At 46.6% G+C, this 19,301-nt stretch overlaps 1 protein-coding gene across 1 annotated transcript in view; it reads right to left on the reverse strand.

Moving 5' to 3' along the window:
- The window catches only part of abcc13 (ATP-binding cassette, sub-family C (CFTR/MRP), member 13), a 17,949-nt gene extending 9,791 nt beyond the window's left edge, over positions 1-8,158 (reverse strand). The window contains 15 exon segments of the mRNA XM_070446810.1: positions 26-248; positions 378-728; positions 2,648-2,730; positions 2,733-2,870; positions 3,803-3,815; positions 4,018-4,078; positions 4,473-4,533; positions 4,642-4,788; positions 5,548-5,685; positions 5,837-5,902; positions 5,984-6,238; positions 6,387-6,564; positions 6,805-7,116; positions 7,245-7,306; positions 7,765-8,158. Of these exon segments, the coding sequence (XP_070302911.1) occupies positions 26-248; positions 378-728; positions 2,648-2,730; positions 2,733-2,870; positions 3,803-3,815; positions 4,018-4,078; positions 4,473-4,533; positions 4,642-4,788; positions 5,548-5,685; positions 5,837-5,902; positions 5,984-6,238; positions 6,387-6,564; positions 6,805-7,116; positions 7,245-7,306; positions 7,765-7,803 (2,127 nt within the window). The 5' untranslated portion in view covers positions 7,804-8,158.
- Positions 8,159-19,301: the final 11,143 nt, after the last annotated feature.

A 19,301-nucleotide genomic window follows, 5' to 3' on the forward strand; every position in this document is an offset into this window, starting at 1 on the left:
TCTCTCTCTCTACACTGTAGCCTACCTCTCTCTCCATGTGTGCGTGTTGGTCCATCTTCTGGATGGCACCAGCACTGCTCTCTACGCCACAGCTGGCTTGGACCAGGAGATGAAGAACCTCTCTCAGGCTGAGGGTGTAAGTCAGGACCAGTCCTACAGTACTGGGGTCTACCTCAGAGTCCAGTAGAGTCACAGAGACCAGGAACAGAACCAGTCCTGCAAAGGCATCCAACCACACTGATACCCACCTAGAGAGAGAGAGAGAGAGAGAGAGACAGAGAGAGAGATAACATTTTATTAACACACAGTATTTCTGTGTTTGTAATATGTATGAGTTATGTGAATGTGTTTGTGTGTAAAGGGTCCTGTCCTCTAACCTGTCCAATAAAATGCAGTTGTAGCGACACACCAGGTGCTCGTTGAGGGCACCATAGCAACGGGTCAAGGGGTCGTCATGACTACCACTGGTGACCTCATCCCTGTGTGACTCAGAAAGGAGGGATGAGAGAGAGGAGGCAGAGTCTGAAACCATCCTCCTCACCTGACCCGAGACTGACCTGTAGTATGACTGAGAGAGAGAGGATAGATAAATAGATGGAGGAGAGAAATGGAAGAACAGAAGGCGAGTATTAGAGAAAAATGCAGTTTGCGAGTAACATAACTCTGTCTCCATGTGTTTCTTACAGAAACTAAAGCAGATCAGTGAGTCAGTGATGTGATTACTCCATCTAGTGGACAGGAATGCACTTACAGCATATAGACAGACTAAAGGCATCAAAAACACACATTACATGTTATACAATACCATCTGTGAATAACACTTGTATCTTTTATCAATGTTTATTATGAGTATTTCTGTAAATTGATGTGGCTCTGTGTGGCTCCATACCATTACATGTTATACCATACCATACGCGGATTACATTGCTGTATACTACCATTACCATGTTTAGTACCATACCAGCAACCGAGAATAGATGCTAATACATGAACAGAACAGAATTATAACAACAACTTTTCCATGAATGCCATACCATTACATGTTATCTACCATTACCATACATGTAATGACCATTACATGTTAATACCATTACATGTTATACTCATAACCATTAGTCTTGTGTATAATTCCGCATGTACCGATCTATACATGCTTATACCATACCATGTACATTTGATAACCAGTGACCCATGTACGATGTCTGATTTTGCTCCCTATACGATATACATAATAAAAAGAATCGGTACCACTAACTCCAACTCTACAACTAATGCTAGCATGTTATACCATACCATTACATGTTATACCATACCATTACATGTGAGTTCTGCGTCATTGAGCCATACGCCTATTACATGTAATGATCTTCACGCACACCCATCAGATCGCTTCTAACTGGAGCTGCCCATTATGGCCTGACGAAATGTTATACCAACGATATTCTCGCAAATAACCCTGAAAGTTCGAGTATCCTATCCCTTTTATACCCATTACATGTAATACCTGGCCTTTCTAGGGGAGTTTTTTCCTAGCCACCAGTGCTTCTACAGCCTGCATGTTGCTGTTGGGGTTTTAGGCTGGTGTCTGGGTACAGCACTGCGAGAGTTAATTAAGCATAAAAATACCAGCTAACCGGCTATATAAAATTAAACTGATGTATATATAAACATGTTGATCACCTCTGCCAGCTATCCACGCCATGTTAACGTAATACCGCATACCGCAGTGAGCGCGAGTTTACAGTGTTAATACCCACCTATACCATTACATGTAACTACTATACCAATTAACATGTCCTATATCTCATCATCATTTAATGTAATACCATACCATTACAATGTCTGGTATACCTATACATTACGATGGATTACCATACTGTACATGTGTATTACCATACTGTTACATGTATTACCATACTGTTACATGTAATTATACCATTACTGTTACAAAATGCTATACAATGTTTACCTGTTATTTTGAGAGAGGTAAGTCAGGACAAACTATTCAGGATGAAGAGAGGGAAGTACCAATCAGTCAGCACTGTCACAAAACACCTGCAGCCAACAGGAGAGCCAGGAGAGGAGGTGGCGGGGGAACTTAAGCTCGCTCAAACACGTACATCTCCTACACGAGAAGACAGAGAATACATTTTAACTTATATTTCTATACATTTTTTTAAGAAAATAAGGGCCAAATGTCGATTGCTTACAGATCCTCTCTCACCTGTGATTTAGAGGCTGCGTCGCAGCGACCCGAGGAAGAGGGTGTTGATCGTGGTAGGAATCCTGAGAGGAAGGCGGAGCCGCAGACATACCATGAGCAGGACTAATAGTGAGCAGACTTGTGCAGATGGTCCGTTCGCAGAGAAAGCCACCAGTTACTGGCTTAATGCCACAACAGCACCAAGGTAACGGATCAAGCTGAATACACGCTGTGAGTTACGACAGTTAGGCATCACTACAACACACACGACAGCAATATCACACACACACACACACACCACACACACCACACACACACACACACCAACACACACACACCACACACCACACACACAACCACACACACCACACACACACACACACACACACACACACACCACCCACCACACACACACACATCCCCCAACACACACACACACACCACCCTTGCAGCAGCCCCAGTACAGCGTAACAAGATAGTCGTGAGTCTCGTAGGTCTCTCCACTCCTCCAGCCCCTGTAGTCTCTTTTAGCCTGTCTGGTCCACACGGCTAACAGACCGGTCATGACACACACCCACCACACAAACACCACTGGGATAATACAGTTCAACAAACACCAGCCCAGCCACACACATGCAGGTACAGCCGCGATACACACACCGCTCACCTGCAGGGAGAATACACACACGACTATTCTTTGTCACTTTGTAAACGGCAAGGTTGGGATTAGAAGAGGAAATACGTGTGGTTATAAACAGCTGACCTCGGGACAGATTCTGTTTTAATGTATCTAATTGGTCAATATAGATATACCATATACTGTGTACTCACACCATGTTTGGGCAGTAGGTACATGCGCGTTGTTGCTTCTGTCTTCAAGGTCCTCACTTGACCTAGATCTGTATGCCGAGGAATGATAGGGGGAAGGGTTATGTGAAGGAAAAATATGTATGTGTGATTTGTACTGTCCTGATCGTGCTGCGTGATGCATGACCACAGATCAGAGAATATATATGAAGAGAACGTAGTAATACGGGGAGGACCAGGTCAGGGCTTCTGCTCTGTGTGTCTAATGCTCTTATCTCTGTGAGGGGTTAATGTTGTGGATTTAGAAAGCTTTGTATTTAGCCTTTCTAACCCCTCAAACTACGCCATGATCATAGCCTTCACCACCACACTAACACACGCACTACATGCTCATTACTTCATCACACACCACACACACACATCACGACACACCACCACACACACACACACACACCTCTCACCTCTAAATCTCAGCCTCTGCACAAAACCACCTCCCTTTCCACTCTCTCACAATACACCAATTCTCACCCTCATCTTGTACTCACCTCAACCCGACCTTGCTGACATAATCTCACATTTTTCCCCTGCATAAGCCCACCCCACCTGACCAATCAGACCAGCACAGATGAGGACGCTGTCCAATCAGAGGCAGAGATTAGTTTGGGGATGAGCCTCGGTCAGTCCCTTGATGTCGCATGGCCAGAGGGAAACTGGAATCATTCTGTGTTTGTTGTGTGGTTGTGATATATAGTGCTGTGCCTGTAGGCTCCGTTGTTGTGGTCTGAATCTTACCTGCACGTGATGGCTAGTGCGTCGACACATCACTTTACATGTGCTGTGCACACTTCTGTGTGTCTTGTTGTGGTGTGTGTGTGTGTGTGTGTGTGTAATCCAAGCCTTCTCATTATTGTGTAAGCAGGTTAGGTAATAACATAACACACTACAGCTTAGGGATGACAGGGGACATGCTTTCTAGTTAATAAACAGAAAAAAACACACACACACACCGATCTGAGTGCTCCTCGAGACAGCTTTTCTTGACCCCATTTTCTAAAAGAGTGCCATTCTCTGAAAAAGAGATTCATAAAGATTTAGAAAAAGGATTTCGGTACACACACAGAGGGTAGAGGGTTGGATCAGGTCAGATTTGAACAGTATCATGCTAATGCTAGGTAAGTGTGTGTGTGCGCGTGTGCGTGCGCGTGTTACACACTACACAGGTGTGCTCCCGAGTGGCGCAGGAACTGCATCTCAGTGCTAGAGGCGTCACTACAGACCCTGGTTTGATTCCGGGCTGTATCACAATCCGCCGTGATTGAGAGTCCTATAGAGCAGCCACAATTGGCCCAGCGTCATCCAGGTTTGGGTTTGGCTGGGGTAGGCGGTCATTGTAAATAAAAATGTATTCTTAACTGACTTGCCGAGTTAAATAAAGGTTAAACAAATACCTGTAGTTAGTTACCTGTGTGAGAGACTTCCTGTGAGAAGAGGAAGTGGTCCAGATGACAGAGGGAGTGCCAGGTCTGTCAATCAAAAAGAAACAGGGCGGGGTTAGGCAGAAGTCTTTACTGTGTGTGTGTGTGTGTGTGTGTGTGTGTGTGTGTGTGTGTGTGTGTGTGTGTGTGTGTTACCTGTGTGAGGTGCAGTGCCAGGGAGGGCAGTAGGTTAAAAGGTGAGCGTAGCAGTGTGAACAGACAAACACAGGTGAACACCTGAGACGCTGTCAGAACGTTACCATCATCCACCAGCACATACACACCCAAACTGGACACACACACCTGTAGAGACACAGAGGAAGGGGAGTGTGTGTGTGTTAGTACATGTTACTCATCCATCACCATATATCAGTCCTCATCTACAGTATCCATCAGTCTACAATAACAATCACAGACCAAACTATCCGATCCCAGATCCATTCATCGATAATCACTGATCCTTATCTGTGATCCGGTCAGATTATGGTTGATCTCTGCACATTATTGAAATATCTAATATCCTTTCCAGTGCTGTATGTGCGTGTTAGGTTTGTCTCTCCAGGGCTCAGGTAGGCAGACACCAGTCTGGACAGAAAGCTGTGATTGGATGCTGATTGGATCCCTCAGATTGCATATCAGCTTCTGGGTCAGAGAGGTGGTAGGAAGATTACGACCGAAAAATGAAACGCACGCAATGTCCCAGACTGCCCACAACGCTGAGTCTGTATTAGTGATCAGCTTAGGACAGGGCTAAGCAACTACCCTCTCTATCTGGCCAGAGGGACCATGGGACACACTAAAGTAGGGGGCTTTTTAAACACAAATCCCAATTCATTAACAAGGCTTATGCAGGTCTACTTTCTCGTCAGTGTTGATGATATTGACACTTTTGTACTGTTTAGTGACTGAACTAGGCAGCCTTGGTCCTGGAGAGCTACAGTGTCGGCAGAGTCTCAGCTGGTGTCCCAGTCCAACACTGACCTTCAAACTCTACTGCACCTGTCTGTTAGGGTATTTCTGAGGGAGAGAGATGTCAGGAGAGGTCAGCAGTCAAAGACGGACCAGGAAAGGCACACAGACGCGGTCCAATAGGGAGAAGGCCGTCAGGAATCCCAGAATCCTCAGCGTCTCCAGCTCCTTCTCTCTGGCAATGCCCACTCTGCACTGGAACCACGCCTCCAAGACCAACAACTTCACCGTCTAGAAGGATAGAGGGAGGAAGATAGAGAGGAAGTGGGAATAGAGAGAGTTGAGTACAACAGATATTAGATAACTTAGAAGAAGAGAAAGAGACAGGAGCCAAGGAGTCTTGAGGTTACTAAGAAATTGAAAAAGAGTGTGAGAGACAGACTTTGATTCCGTTCAGCATCTCCTGCACGAGCTGCTGTCTTTCTCCCCTCACTCTCTCCTGGCTTCTCTGAGGGGGAAAAGACATTGTTACACACATACACAGGTCTGCGCCACGCAGCCAGACACACCCACAAACACACTCTGTTACCTGTAATAGCCTTGCCCTGCGTTGTACAGCAGAGGTGAGCGGTACCAGCAGTAACAATACAGCTAGTCCCGCCAGAGAAGAGGGACCCAGCTCTCTCCACAGCATACACACACACACTGTCCCCTGCACCCAGGAAGACCACAGGGCAGACAGGGAGACTGGGAGCTCTGCTAACCGTCCAACGTCAGCCCGGAGTGGGGTTAACGATGGGGCAGGGGAGGGTAGACACCCAGGAATACTGCACCGGGACAGGACCTACAGTAGAGAAGGGAGAGGAAAGAGAGAGGAAGGGTGGAGAGGTGAAGGGAAAGGGGGGTGTAAGGACAAGGAGGGCAAGCATTTAACAGTGTTATTTTATTTAATGTATGTTCACTGAGAGAGAGAGAGGTGGATGTCTCTGTACCTGTTTATACAAGGCTCCAGTCAGCGCTGTCTGAACTCTGACCTCAGTCATCCTGCTGTGACGCTCACACACCTGCTGGACCAGGGCGTGGCACACTACAGCAGCCAATAGTGCCAGGGCATGGGTAAGTCCAGACCAATCAAAAACAGGCTGGTTCTCACAGTAGAGAATGCCACACCTGGGGGACAGGTGAGGCGGTGCGGTGTAAGGAAGAGGGTATCTATCACCTGTGTATATTCTTGCCGAATCTAGAGGTTCTGTGCTCTTACACTTTTATAAATGCTTTATTACATTTTTTACAGATTCATTCAGCAATATGGGAACAATATGCATTTGAAGATAACGCCACAGGAAATGTGTACCTTGGTGTGTCAATGAGCGTGTTTATGTGTGTGTGTGTGTGTTTGTGTGTGTGTACCTGAGGGCCTGAGGGGGCAAGAGGGCCAGTAGGTCAGAGGTCATCCTCAGCAGGGTCACCTGGAGCAGTGAGGGGCGGAGCCACCCATACAGATGACACAGCAGGGCGGGGCCAGACAGGTGAACACCTGGGTGGGAGGTGTTTCCACCCAGTGACTCCTCCTCTCCTGACTCCTGGCTATGACTCTGTCCCTCTGTCCTCCGGTGCTGCTGCTGCTGGAGGGCTGAGCATAAACTCTGGGCTGAGTCCTCATCACCAAGGCAACACAGGTCCGACAGCTGTAGCCCCCTCCTATGGCCCGCTGACACGACTCTGACAGCAACCACAGCACAAAGGACATCATCAATCAAAAAATCTGCCAGTTACGTAACATACATCAGATACATTATGTTTAATGATAATGATGCATCTAATGTGAAAATGTTAATATTGAGTGTTACCTGTTAATCCACCARTAGGACAACCGGCTGAAGAAGGAAACATCCCTCTCCAGAGTTGGCTTCTGTCCCATGCAGAGAGGGAGGAGAGAGTGGCAAACTCATTCAACTTTAACATAGGCCTACTGTTCTTTTCACCAGTTAACCCTCAAAAAGCGCAAATAGGATTAGACTACTCTTCTTTTGTTTTCTTTAATTTTGGGTAAAGGGAATAAACGATTAGTCATTAATACAGTGTGTTATTATAGGCTATAGCTTCTGCTTTTATTGATTGCTGTATACATAAAATGGATCATACTTAACATTGTTTAATTTCTGCGGAGATTAGCTGTGAACAGTCTGTCAGTCTTATTTTAAAAAATGTTTATGAACCATCCTTTTAAACCTGTGACCTCTTAAAGCTTAGGCTACTTGTATATGGCCTCCCTCGTCGGTAGCGAAAACTCAGGACACTATAAACTCCACAGAAACAACAAAAGAACAAGAAAAGAAAGAACATAAAAATCGAAAAAATGGAACTCACCTGTTTCCCGCCCCATCTGCCAGAGAGACGGAGAGACATACCTGCGGAGGGACGCACACGCCAGTTTGGCCCGGAGCGAGCGGATGGAGTGGAAGAGGATGGAAGACAATAGCTCGCGGGGTGAATGGTCTAATGTACTAGTATGTCCACATCTGCACGCGGCCACAGCAGCAGCAGACTGACAGCAGCACGCGACATAAGGCTATGATCTGATCCATTTCATAACAGAAAACAACCTGAAAACACGATATAAGCCACAATTTGTCCATTTACGCCTGGTGACCTCTTTTCTTTGTTGTTTGCCTTTGCAGTTTTTAAATATCCGTTCCCATTGTCGTTGCATGGCTATGACTGAGTGAATGAATTGATGGATGTTGAAGGAGCGTAAAGCGTGTTGTTGAATCACACTGACGGCCTGCGGGAGAAGGTGCGCGGCTAGGGGCGTGTTTTATGGCCGTCAAAATTCTGACGGAGTTCATGGGCTGCGTTTACTTAGGCAACCCAATTCTGATCTTTTTTCCCCCACTAATTGGTCTTTTTACCAATTACATCAGACATTTTCAGTGCTGATCCGATTGGTCAAAATACTAATTAGTGGAAAAAAGATCAGAATTGTGCTGCCTGTTTGGACCGAGCTCATAAAAACGGTTTCCATTAGATAACACAGCCACAAAGACTGATTCCCCAGCCACAAAGTAAAAATTGGCATACACAAAAAGGGCGTAATTTAATGCAGGGCTGCCAAACTTTGAAGAATGCTTGGAGTGAGATTTTGCCCAGATGGGGTCTGGGGTCCTCCCCCAAGAACATTTTACTGTTTTAAAGCTAATTTCCTGGAATTCAATGTATTTTGACATGGCTTATGACCAGGGTGAAAAAAACACAGGTCAGGTGTATTCAGAATGCTTTGAACATTAACCGAACACTCAAATTTGGCGACTTTGTTATTTTGAGATTTTTGGTGGATTCCATTTTTTGTAACATATTTTCTCAGTGATGACATCACAGCTATCACAAGCTGGCAGAGTGTTTAGTTCATTACCATGTGCAGCTCACCACGTCTATCTTGTATGGATAATTTGACAGTTAATTGGATATTCACAGCTGAGTGACATGGCACAGAATCGCAAACATTGTTAATCTCCAATCAACATTAAAGAACCCTAAACTGAAGAAGTGTCTCTCTCACCGTCTCTCTAATAAGAATACAAACTCCATAACTTCACCTACTCAATCAGTGTATAAATTCCAGAGTCATCAACCTCTAATTCATGGTCTTTCAGAGTCGGATTGAGTAAACCATCCGAAGAGATTGATCCAACACATACGGACACACCTGACCCATCCGTGCGGCCCGTTTACAGAGAGACAGATATCCCCCAGCTCACCTGGGTGATTATGCTGTTGAATATCTCCCTTACCAGGAACAACGCCTATCCCACTGACACAACCACACCACGCCAACCTAGGAGAAAGAGGCGGAGCTTCACATCATCTCAAACTCTGCGTTGTGCCGAAGAAGCAGCTGTCGATGCCACGCTTGGAGCTGAGTGCTGTACTCACTGGGGCTCAGCTGGCCAGTGTCCTCCAAGGAGAAACTCACCCTGCCTATCGGACAAGTCATCCTCTGGGCCGATTCCACCACAGTCCTTCATTGTCTCAAGTCAGAATCTTGTAGATAAAAGGTTTACGTAGGAACTCATGTTACATAGATTCAGAACCTTACGGATGTAGTCAACTGGAGGTACAGTATGTGGATACCGCGAACAACCCGGCAGATGACATCACTCTGGGCAAGACCTTGAAAGAGCTGGCCCAACCACATCGATGGCACCAAGTTCCTGAGGTCTTCCAACACTCAGAAGATCAGTGGCCTTCAATGCCTTCTGCTGACCCGAAGCCTGATGACAGCGAACTGAAGAAATGAGCCTTCTGCGGACATGTGTCTGTCAGTTCCAGTCCTCAGTTCCCAGATATCAGCAGTTCTGATACATAGAAAGACCTCATGAAGGCAGCAACTAGATCCTTACACAGGGCGACCGATCCACACTCCAGTTCACCCAGCGATGCAGTTGACTACATAGCCGCAGCGAACCAAGCAGGCTCAGATGGAATCATTTCCTGAAGAGGTCAACGCCATCATGTCAAACCAGTCTATACCTTCTAACAGTCATCTGGGTCCCTTGTCTCCTGAGTATGATAAGGATTCAGGACTCCCTAGAGTTGGCGGTAGACTGCAAAGAGCAGAGCACCTGGAGATGAATGCTATGCACCCCATCGTCTTAGAGTCGTATCATCCGCTGACCAAGCTACTCATTCAAGATTTCGACTAGACTCTCCTCCATCCTGGGCCCAGAGAGGGTTCTGGTGGAACTGTGCCGTAGATACTGGATTTTGCGGGAAAGAGAAGCCATCCGGAAGTTTCAGCACACCTGTTTGCAATGTCACCAGGAGCAGTGAGGGGCGGAGCCATCATCTACAAATGCATGACCAGCCGTTTCACCCACCTGGACCTCCTGGAGAGCCTGGATGACGATGCCTTCCTGATGTCTCTAAAACATCGAGGCAAGCCTTTCGAGTTTCTTTTGGACAATGGTACGAACCTTGTTGGAGGAGACAGAGAACTGCGAGAGGCCTTCAAAGTGATGGCCCCCCACCTGAAGGAACAGTTGGCCGAACAGAGGATAACATTCCGGTTCAACCCACCAAGCGCTCCTTACTTTAGTGAAACATGGGAAAGAGAGGGGAAATCAGTGAAGACTACATTTCAAGGTTATACTCAAGGAACAGACTGTCACTGAAACCGTGCTCCGCACTGTGCTTATCGAAGTGGAGGGAATCTTGATCTCAAAACCTCTCAGGTACATCTCCTCCGATGTCGCAGACCCAGATCCCGGCACACCGAGCCGCCTACTTATGGGATGCTATGACTCTTCTCTTCCTCAGGTTTTCTTTGACTCCAGTAACATGAAAGAGAAACGCCGCTGGCGGCATAGCCAAGTCCTTGCCGATCACTTTTGGTCCGAGTTCATTCGCTTTTACTTGCCAAGTCTACAGGAAACACAGAAGTGGAGGAAGGATGGAAGAGAAATTACTATGGATCAAGTGGTTCTCATTATGGACCCTCAGCTCCCTCGAGCTCTCTGGTCTGTTGGGATGGCGACTCATACTTACCCCGGAGCTGAGGAACATATTAGGACTGCTGCTATCCTGAGGAAGTGTCTCTCTCACCATCTCTCTAATAGGAGTACAATCTCCATAACTGTAAGGAATGATGCTGGAGAAGAGAAGCAGGTGCGGGGAGTTGACATTTAATTTTGAACGGACATGCAACAGGACAGGAACAGCGTCAGAACTGGGAAACACAAAGACAGATGACAATCAATCCCGAAGCAGGTAACAGAGCTAGGAAACAGACAGATATAGTGAAGGAATATACAAAAGTAACGTGAGTTCAATGAGCACTGATGCGTGTGACGGAGAAAGGCAGGTGTGTGCACTGAAGGTGGCTTGAGTGCGTAATGTTTAAAATAGGTCTGGAAGAAAATTCTGCTAGCTCTCCAGGAGGGTTGGCCAACCCTGATCTATGTTTCCCAAGTGCTGGGTGTTTGAAAATGTTCTTGTTATAACAATTCATTTCTCAAAATCACTCAACCTTCAAGAAAAATCTAATACATATCAATAGTCCTGTGGTTTATGCCTACTAGTTGAAGATCCTTGCCATCATCTTACTCCACATAGAAAAAATATGATGTGTTTATGAGTTGTGAGTCCCTCTACCATCTCTGCCTAGCATGTGCACAGTACTTAAATGTCCAAAATGACATTCTAGTCCTGGAGCATTTAATAGCCAATGCTTATTTGTAGGACTTATTTAAAACTGTCCACGAATGGCTGCAAAACTACAAAGCCTTATATAATTCATTTTCAAAGACACAAGTAGGCATATCAGACACTGGGTAAATTGGGGAGAAGTGGAATAATAAAATACTGTGAATGTGGGGAATAACGGTAGGGTTCTTGCTGGCAAGCACAATAATTTCTCTTTATTTTAGCCTTTGTTAAGAATGAGATTTGTACAACTGATCAGACTTAATAAAGTAAATTAATAAAATCTCCTGAAGACAAGATGACATAAATCTTCCCCTACACCTAACCAAATTATTTGGATATTTATTGTCCCCCTTCTAGAATCAAATGTACACTTTTGGGTTCACAATATGTTTGACAAAATCATTTCCATAGTTACAAATAAGGTCATCCTACCAAACTTCTCTGCTAAAACATACTATAGGTCTGTCTGCTGCCTTTTCATTGTCACAGCCTAAAAACCAATCTCGAAACGAGGGGACTAATGCGAGCGTGGATTAAATCGACTTTAGTACATGCTGTCAAAAGGCTGCATTCTGCAATAGGGACGGGAGTAACACCCACCTCATTTTGTTGACAACATTGTACATTAAACAGCGCTACCGTGCTGCTCTTTTTACGGTTTTATAAACTCTCTCTCCATTCAGTTCCACTCTAATCTTGGAGGGGCCTTTCTTTAAAATGTGCATCCAATTTCCTTGATCCCTTACATAACTACACCAATCACAGTGCTGTGGCAAGATAGGACAATAATAGAGGTTTCGTGCGTGATGTTAAATTGCTGTCGCAGATGCTCCGATTTCAAAACGATTTGGAGCACAGTTCAAAAGGTAACGCACTATATGCAATGGACTAATTAGAAAAATAAAAGCAGTAATTTCCAACGCGTCAGATATAAGAGGTGAGGCGTGTGAGCGTGAGAAGAGGGTCAAATGCGTGTGCTTCATGGCCAATGCGTGAGAGTTGACAGCTCTGTTAAGGTTTAGGCATTAGGTTAGCAGTGTGGTTAGGGTTAAGGTTAGGTTTAGTTTTCAAATCAGATTTTATGAAGATAAATTGTATAAATGGGTAGGTTTAGCCATAATTATGACGTTGTGGCTGTGTTAACAAGTGACAACCATTTGAGACCGTGGCCAGCCAGCTGTGCATGCTGGTGGGATGGGGGCGGGGGAGAGAGATAAACTGAATAACGTAGGCTAGTAATCAAAATTTACATAGAAAGTCCGTTTTCTTTTTGGTCTGTTGAATAAAAAAACATGGTATCTCTTTTGAGGTCAAGAGACATTTTTCGGGGGCAGTGTCTCTGCTTCTTTGTGAATTTCCCAAATGACCATATGGACAAAATGCAGTCAGTGCTCAATGAAAATAACTGTCAATTTAAGTAATCATACCCATGGGCAATTTTCAACAATCAATTAAGAATAGCCTAAATGGGACTTTATGTAAACAGTTTCTCAGAATTGAGATGAGGTTAATCAATGTTGTTTAAAAGCTGCAGGAAAAACAACAACTTGTATCTAAAGCATGCAAAACTTTGATATGCCAAGAGGTCTGGACCATTATGGCACAGGCTGTTCAGCACTTGACCTGTAGGTTAATTATCTGCAGGCTCCTTATGAAATAGATCCACCTGCAGATTCACCTTTCTCTCTATGACAGTGGTTCCCAAACTAGGGGTCGTGACCCCATGTGGGTCACCTGATATGAAAATGGGGTCGCTGGAGAATTTCCAAAACACTGAAAAAATATGTATACACAAAAATATATATATATTTTAATATTGTTTTTGTATTCCAAATTGAATGTAATGTGGCTAACCTTAAAAATCTCAATTAAAATGATGAAAAAAGTCAACCAGAGAGCGCCCTTAGATCATGGGAAAAGGTAGCACTTGACCATTGCAATTGAATAATTCCCATGGTGAATGGCTAGGCCTGCTATGCTATGAAACCACACACTATTGCAGAGACTTTGATATAGCCTACCGGCCGCAATTGATATGGTGAAAACAATGTGTTGGGAGGCAGAGGCACAGAAACTCACATTAATACCTTTGTCAGATAACACTGTTAATTGAAGAATTCATGCTAGCAATCAAGAGTAAACTCTGACTGAGCGACTCAAAAACTCCCCAGCTTATGCTCTACAAATGGACGTTAGCTGTGAGAGCCGAGATGCCCATGCATTGACTTTTGTTCACTATACATGTCGGGGGGATGCTATTCACGAGGACACATTGTTCTGTCTCACGATTCCCGAGCATTAAACGGCACATGGGATGTTCAATGTGCTGCATGGCTATATTGACGAAAAACAGATGTGACTGAATGCATTCACGGGTCACTACGGAGGTGTTTTGGTTCCTGACTCAAAGGGAATAATCCCCTCCTGCGTTCAAAACAACTGGGAACTCGAACTCAGAAATCTCTGACTTCCGACTTCAGTTTACTCTAGACAACTGAGAACTCTGAAAAAAACGAGCTATGACAGGGAAAAATAGTTTTGAACGGTCATCTAACACAGAATTCCAACTCCCAGAACTCGGGCCTCTTTCCAGTGCTCTGACTTTCTGACCTGATGTCATGATTTGACCTAGTATTTTTCAGAGTTCCCAGTTGTCTTGAAAGCACCATCAGTGCTCTCGTCTGCATTAAAACTAAATATCGATCGCTGAGAATGAGTGTACGATGGTGAAGAAGAGTGGAGTAAAGTTGAAAATGAACAGCAGTTTATGGTTGGAGTGAGATTCACGATTCACGTTTTTTTGGGTGACCTGTTTGCAGTCTCGAAGATGGTGAAGGACGAATTGGGTAAAGTGGAATCGGTCAGAGTGACCAGGAGTGGTATGATGTTGATTTTGTGTGTGCCAAAAGCGCAAAAGGAGAAAGATCTGTGTCTTTACAAGATGGCGACGTATGATGTGGAAAGCTATGATTTTCAGAGTTGAGCACTGGTTAAAGATGTCATCTCTGGTGCCTCGTTGGACAAAGAGTGTGTGGTTTAGGGATAACATTCCAGGAGTGGTAGACGCACGTCACTTGAATCATATGATAGATCGGAAAGAAGGAGCTAAGCCTATCGGTTTTACTGTCGTTTGATGAAGTGCTTCTCCCAATTTATGTAAAACTTGGGTATGTGAGATATGTGGTGAGACCGTTTGTACAGAAGCCGCTGCAGTGTTACAATTGTAAAAAGTTTGGACATGTGGCAAGGGTTTTTCGATGTGATTAAATATGTCGTAGTTGAAGAGTCAGATGAAACACGTTGTTGTAATTGTGATGGGAATCACAAACCCGAATTCCCTGATTGCCCTGTAAGGACGAAGGAGGTCGCAGTAGTTAGGATTAGGGCCATCCAGCAGGTCTCCTATGTGGAGGCAGTGAAAATAGCTGAAGGAGTGAGTAGAGAGGAGATGGTAGTGGATGTCCCACAGTCTGCAGTGAATGCCAAGCAGGAGAAGGATCCCGACACACTAATAGTGAAGAAGGTGGACTTTGTTGCGTTTATAGTGCAATTGATAAATTGCACTAGTCAAACTTGTCAGGTTTTGGCCAGGACTGTTCTGTTTTTTTGTCACTAGATGTCCCCATTGCACCTTTTTTGTACCTTTTTGTTTTTCCCTTGCTCTAATTATTGTTTGCACCTGTATGTCGTTCCCTTGTTAGTATTTAATCCCTGTGTGTTCCTCAGTTCCTTGCTCAGTGTTTGTATGTTAGCACCCAGCCCCAGCCCAAGCCTTGTTGTGAACATATATTTTTCTCTTGTTGGATTTTCCAGAGGTTCTCTGGTTTTGTTCTTTTGTATTTTGTATTAGTCTTTTGAGGTTTGTTTTTCCCTTGCTGTTTTTACCACTTTGTGGATTTTCTTTGTATTTTGGAAGATATCTATTTTTTTTATTAAACCACCATCTCTAGTACTGCTGTGTCTGCCTCATCTTCTGGGTTCTGCCCTGACCTCCGCCAAGGTCGGCGCAGCGTGACGGACTATGCCATCCAGTTCCGCACGGTGGCAGCAGCGAGTGGCTGGAATGACGAGGCGCTCACAGTGTGCTTTTTGAAGGGTCTTTCCGACACCATCCAAGATGAACTGGCCACTCGGGAACCACCGGACACCTCGAGCCCTGATCAAGTTGGCTTCACGCATAGACCAGCGTCTGAGAGAGAGAGAGCTCAACCGTAGATCTCTCACCCTAGCTCCTATCGGTCCCAGCTCCGAGTCTCCACCTTTATCCCCGCTGACTCCACCGGAACCCATGCAGGTTGGACGCATCTCCCAGGCTGAGAGAGACCGCCGGATGAGGGAGCGATGCTGTCTATATTGCGGCAAACCGGGCCATTTCCTCTCCACGTGTCCCGGGCTCCAGGGAAAAGCACTCTCCCTGCAGGCCTGGGAGGACGGTAACGGGAAACATAACCTCCTCTCATCCATCCAACTCCCGCCTGCTCATTCCAGTTACCCTTTCCTGGGACAACCACGAGCTTCCCCTTCAAGCCTTGGTAGACTCTGGAGCCGCAGGTAACTTCATGGATGGTGTCTGGGCGAAGGAGAATGGCGTTCCCTCTGAACCTCTAAGTGACCCCATAAGGGTTACTACGTTGGATGGAAGCCCTTTGGGATCTGGACTGTTCACTCGTGTCACTACCCCCTTGCGTCTTTCAGGTTCCCAACACCAGGAAGTGATGAACTTTCATCTGACCTCGTGTTCGAGTTCCCTCTCGTCCTTGGATACCCCTGGCTTCACAGCCATAACCCTCACATCGACTGGTCTGTGGGCACTATCAAGCAGTGGGGTCCTACGTGCCAAGCCACTTGTATCTTCCCAAGGTCCCCGAGTTCCCTCCGAGTCTCTAGAATCCATCGACCTGTCCCGAGTTCCGAGTGTTACCATGACCTCAAACCGGTATTTAGCAAACAGAGGGCCACCAAACTACCACCCCATAGACCTTACGATTGCCCATCGACCTGTTTCCGGGCACCTGCCCCCCAGGGGTCGGATCTTTTCCCTATCTCCTCCCGAACAAGCTGCTATGGATACCTACATCAAGGACGCTCTGGCAGCAGGCCTCATGCGTCCATCCACCTCGCCGGCGGGAGCAGGGTTTTTCTTTGTGGCCAAAAAAGACGGGGGATTACGTCCTTGCATCGACTACCGGGGACTTAATAATGCCATAACCGTCCGTAACCGCTACCCGCTACCCCTTATGGCCACAGCCTTGAGCTGCTCCAGGAAGCAGTGGTCTTCACTAAGCTTGACCTGCGGAACGCATACCATCTTGTGCGGATCAAACCCCGGTACGAGTGGAAGACCGCTTTCAACACGCCTACTGGTCACTACGAATACTTGGTGATGCCCTTCGGCCTGACCAACGCCCCGGCTGTGTTCCAAGCGCTCATAAACGATGTGCTTAGGGATATGCTTAACATTTTCGTGTTTGTTTACTTGGATGACATCCTCATCTTTTCGAGCTCCCTTCAGAAACCACTAGGCATGTCAGACAAGTGCTCAAACGCCTCCTAGACAGCCATTTGTACGTTAAGCCGGAAAAGTGTGAATTCCATTCCTCTCGAGTACAGTTCCTGGGATTTGTTAGTGGAACCCGGTCGAGTCCAGATGGACCCCAAGAAGGTAGGGGCGGTAGCAGATTGGCCCACCCCAAGTCCGTTAAGGAAGTTCAGCGTTTCCTGGGCTTCACTAACTTCTACCGCAAGTTCATCAAGAACTTCAGCTCGGTGGCAGCCCCTCTCTCAGCTTTAACCAAGGGTGGCAACACAGGTTTCTGTGGGGAAGAGAAGCTGAGACGGCCTTCCAAGGGCTCAAGCAGCGCATCCTCTCTGCTCCCATCCTGACACTACCGACGGCGGATGAACCTTTTGTGGTGGAGGTAGACGCATCAGGGTTGGTGTTGGAGCTGTCCTGTCTCAGAGGGGTGAAGACAAGAGGCTTCATCCTTGCGCCTTCTCTCTCACCGGCTTACCCCGGCCGAGAGGAATTACGATGTGGGGGATCGTGAACTCCTAGCGGTTAAGATGGCATTGAAGGAATGGAGACACTGGCTCGAGGGGCTTCTCAACCGTTTCAAGTGCTTACGGACCACAAAAATCTGGAGTATATCCAGCAGGCGAAGCGGTTGAACTCCAGACAAGCTCGATGGTCTCTTTTCTTCAGCCGATTCCAGTTTATTCTCACCTATAGACCCGGGTCGAAGAATCTCAAACCGGATGCCTTGTCACGAGTCTACTCTCCTGCCATTCGAGAAGATACTGACATGACTGTTCTTCCTGCCGCTAAGATCGTGGCTCCGATCTCGTGGCAAGTGGAGGATACCGTGAAACAAGCTCAAGCCATCGAACCGGGCCCTGGAGGAGGTCCTGCTAATCGGTGTTTGTCCCAAGGCAGCAAGGTCCCAAGTCCTTCTGTGGGGGCACTCCTCTCGCCTCACCTGTCACCCGGGCGTAGGTCGCACCTTGGAGTTCATCAGCGTAAGTTCTGGTGGCCCACCATAAAAGAAGACGTTGCCACTTTCGTCAAGGCCTGTTCCGTGTGCTGCCAGGGCAAATCTTCTCACCTCCGCCCTCAAGGACTCCTTCACCCTTTATCTATTCCCCACCGACCCTGGTCCCATATCTCACTGGACTTTGTTACTGGCCTTCCTCCGTCCATGGTAATACTACGATCCTAGTCATCATCGACAGGTTTTCTAAGGCGCCAGGTTGTTCCCTTGACCAATTACCTTCTGCCAAGGAAACAGCTGAGTTGGTGATTAACCATGTGTTCCGAGTCTTTGGCATCCCGCAAGATATGGTTTCCGACAGAGGTCCCCAGTTCGCCTCAAGGTTTTGGAAGGCCTTCTGCCAACTCATAGGGGCCACGGCAGTTTATCTTCAGGGTACCATCCGGAGTCCAACGGCCAAACTGAGAGGATGAATCAGGAGCTGGAAACCACCCTCAGATGTATGGTTTCCAACAAAACCATCCACATGGTCATCCTTCATTGTTTGGGCCGAGTACGCGCCAACACCTTGTGCTCCTTCCACTGGTATATCCCGCACGAGTGTCAGTTTGGCTATGCTCCTCTATTGTTCCCGGACCAGGAGGCAGAAGTCAGAGTGCCTTCAGCCTCGAGGTTCATCAGACGCTGTCGGCTTACGTGGAAGAAGGCCCGTCTTAATCTTCTGCGTTCCTCACAGCAGTACCAACGACAAGCCAACAGACGTCGCCGTCCGGTCCTACCCTGTACCCCGGCCAGAGAGTATGGCTCTCAACAAAACTTACCGCTACGGGTGGAGTCTCGCAAGCTGTCCCAGAGATTCATCGGACCCTTTAAGATTGCCAGGAGAGTCAATCCCGTTACTTTTCGCCTGCACTTACCCAGATCCCTTAAATCAATCCCACATTTCACATTTCTTTATTAAAACCTGTTGTTTTTTCTCTCTTATTCCGGCAGGCAGACTTCCCCTCCGCCCCGTGTCATCGAGGGCCAGTCGGCTTCCGCCGGTGCAGCGGTCCTGGCAGTATCTGGTGGACTGGGAAGGCTACGGTCCCGAGGAGCGCTCCTGGGTTCCTGCCAAGGACATACTGGACCCTGACCTCATTCGTCAGTTCAGGGCCCTCCACCCTGAGAAGGCTGGTAGGAACGTCAGGAGCCGTTCCTAGGAGGGGATTCTGT

This window comes from Salvelinus sp. IW2-2015, linkage group LG14 (assembly GCF_002910315.2).
Source record: "Salvelinus sp. IW2-2015 linkage group LG14, ASM291031v2, whole genome shotgun sequence".
In the NCBI taxonomy this organism is placed as follows: Eukaryota; Metazoa; Chordata; class Actinopteri; order Salmoniformes; family Salmonidae; genus Salvelinus; species Salvelinus sp. IW2-2015.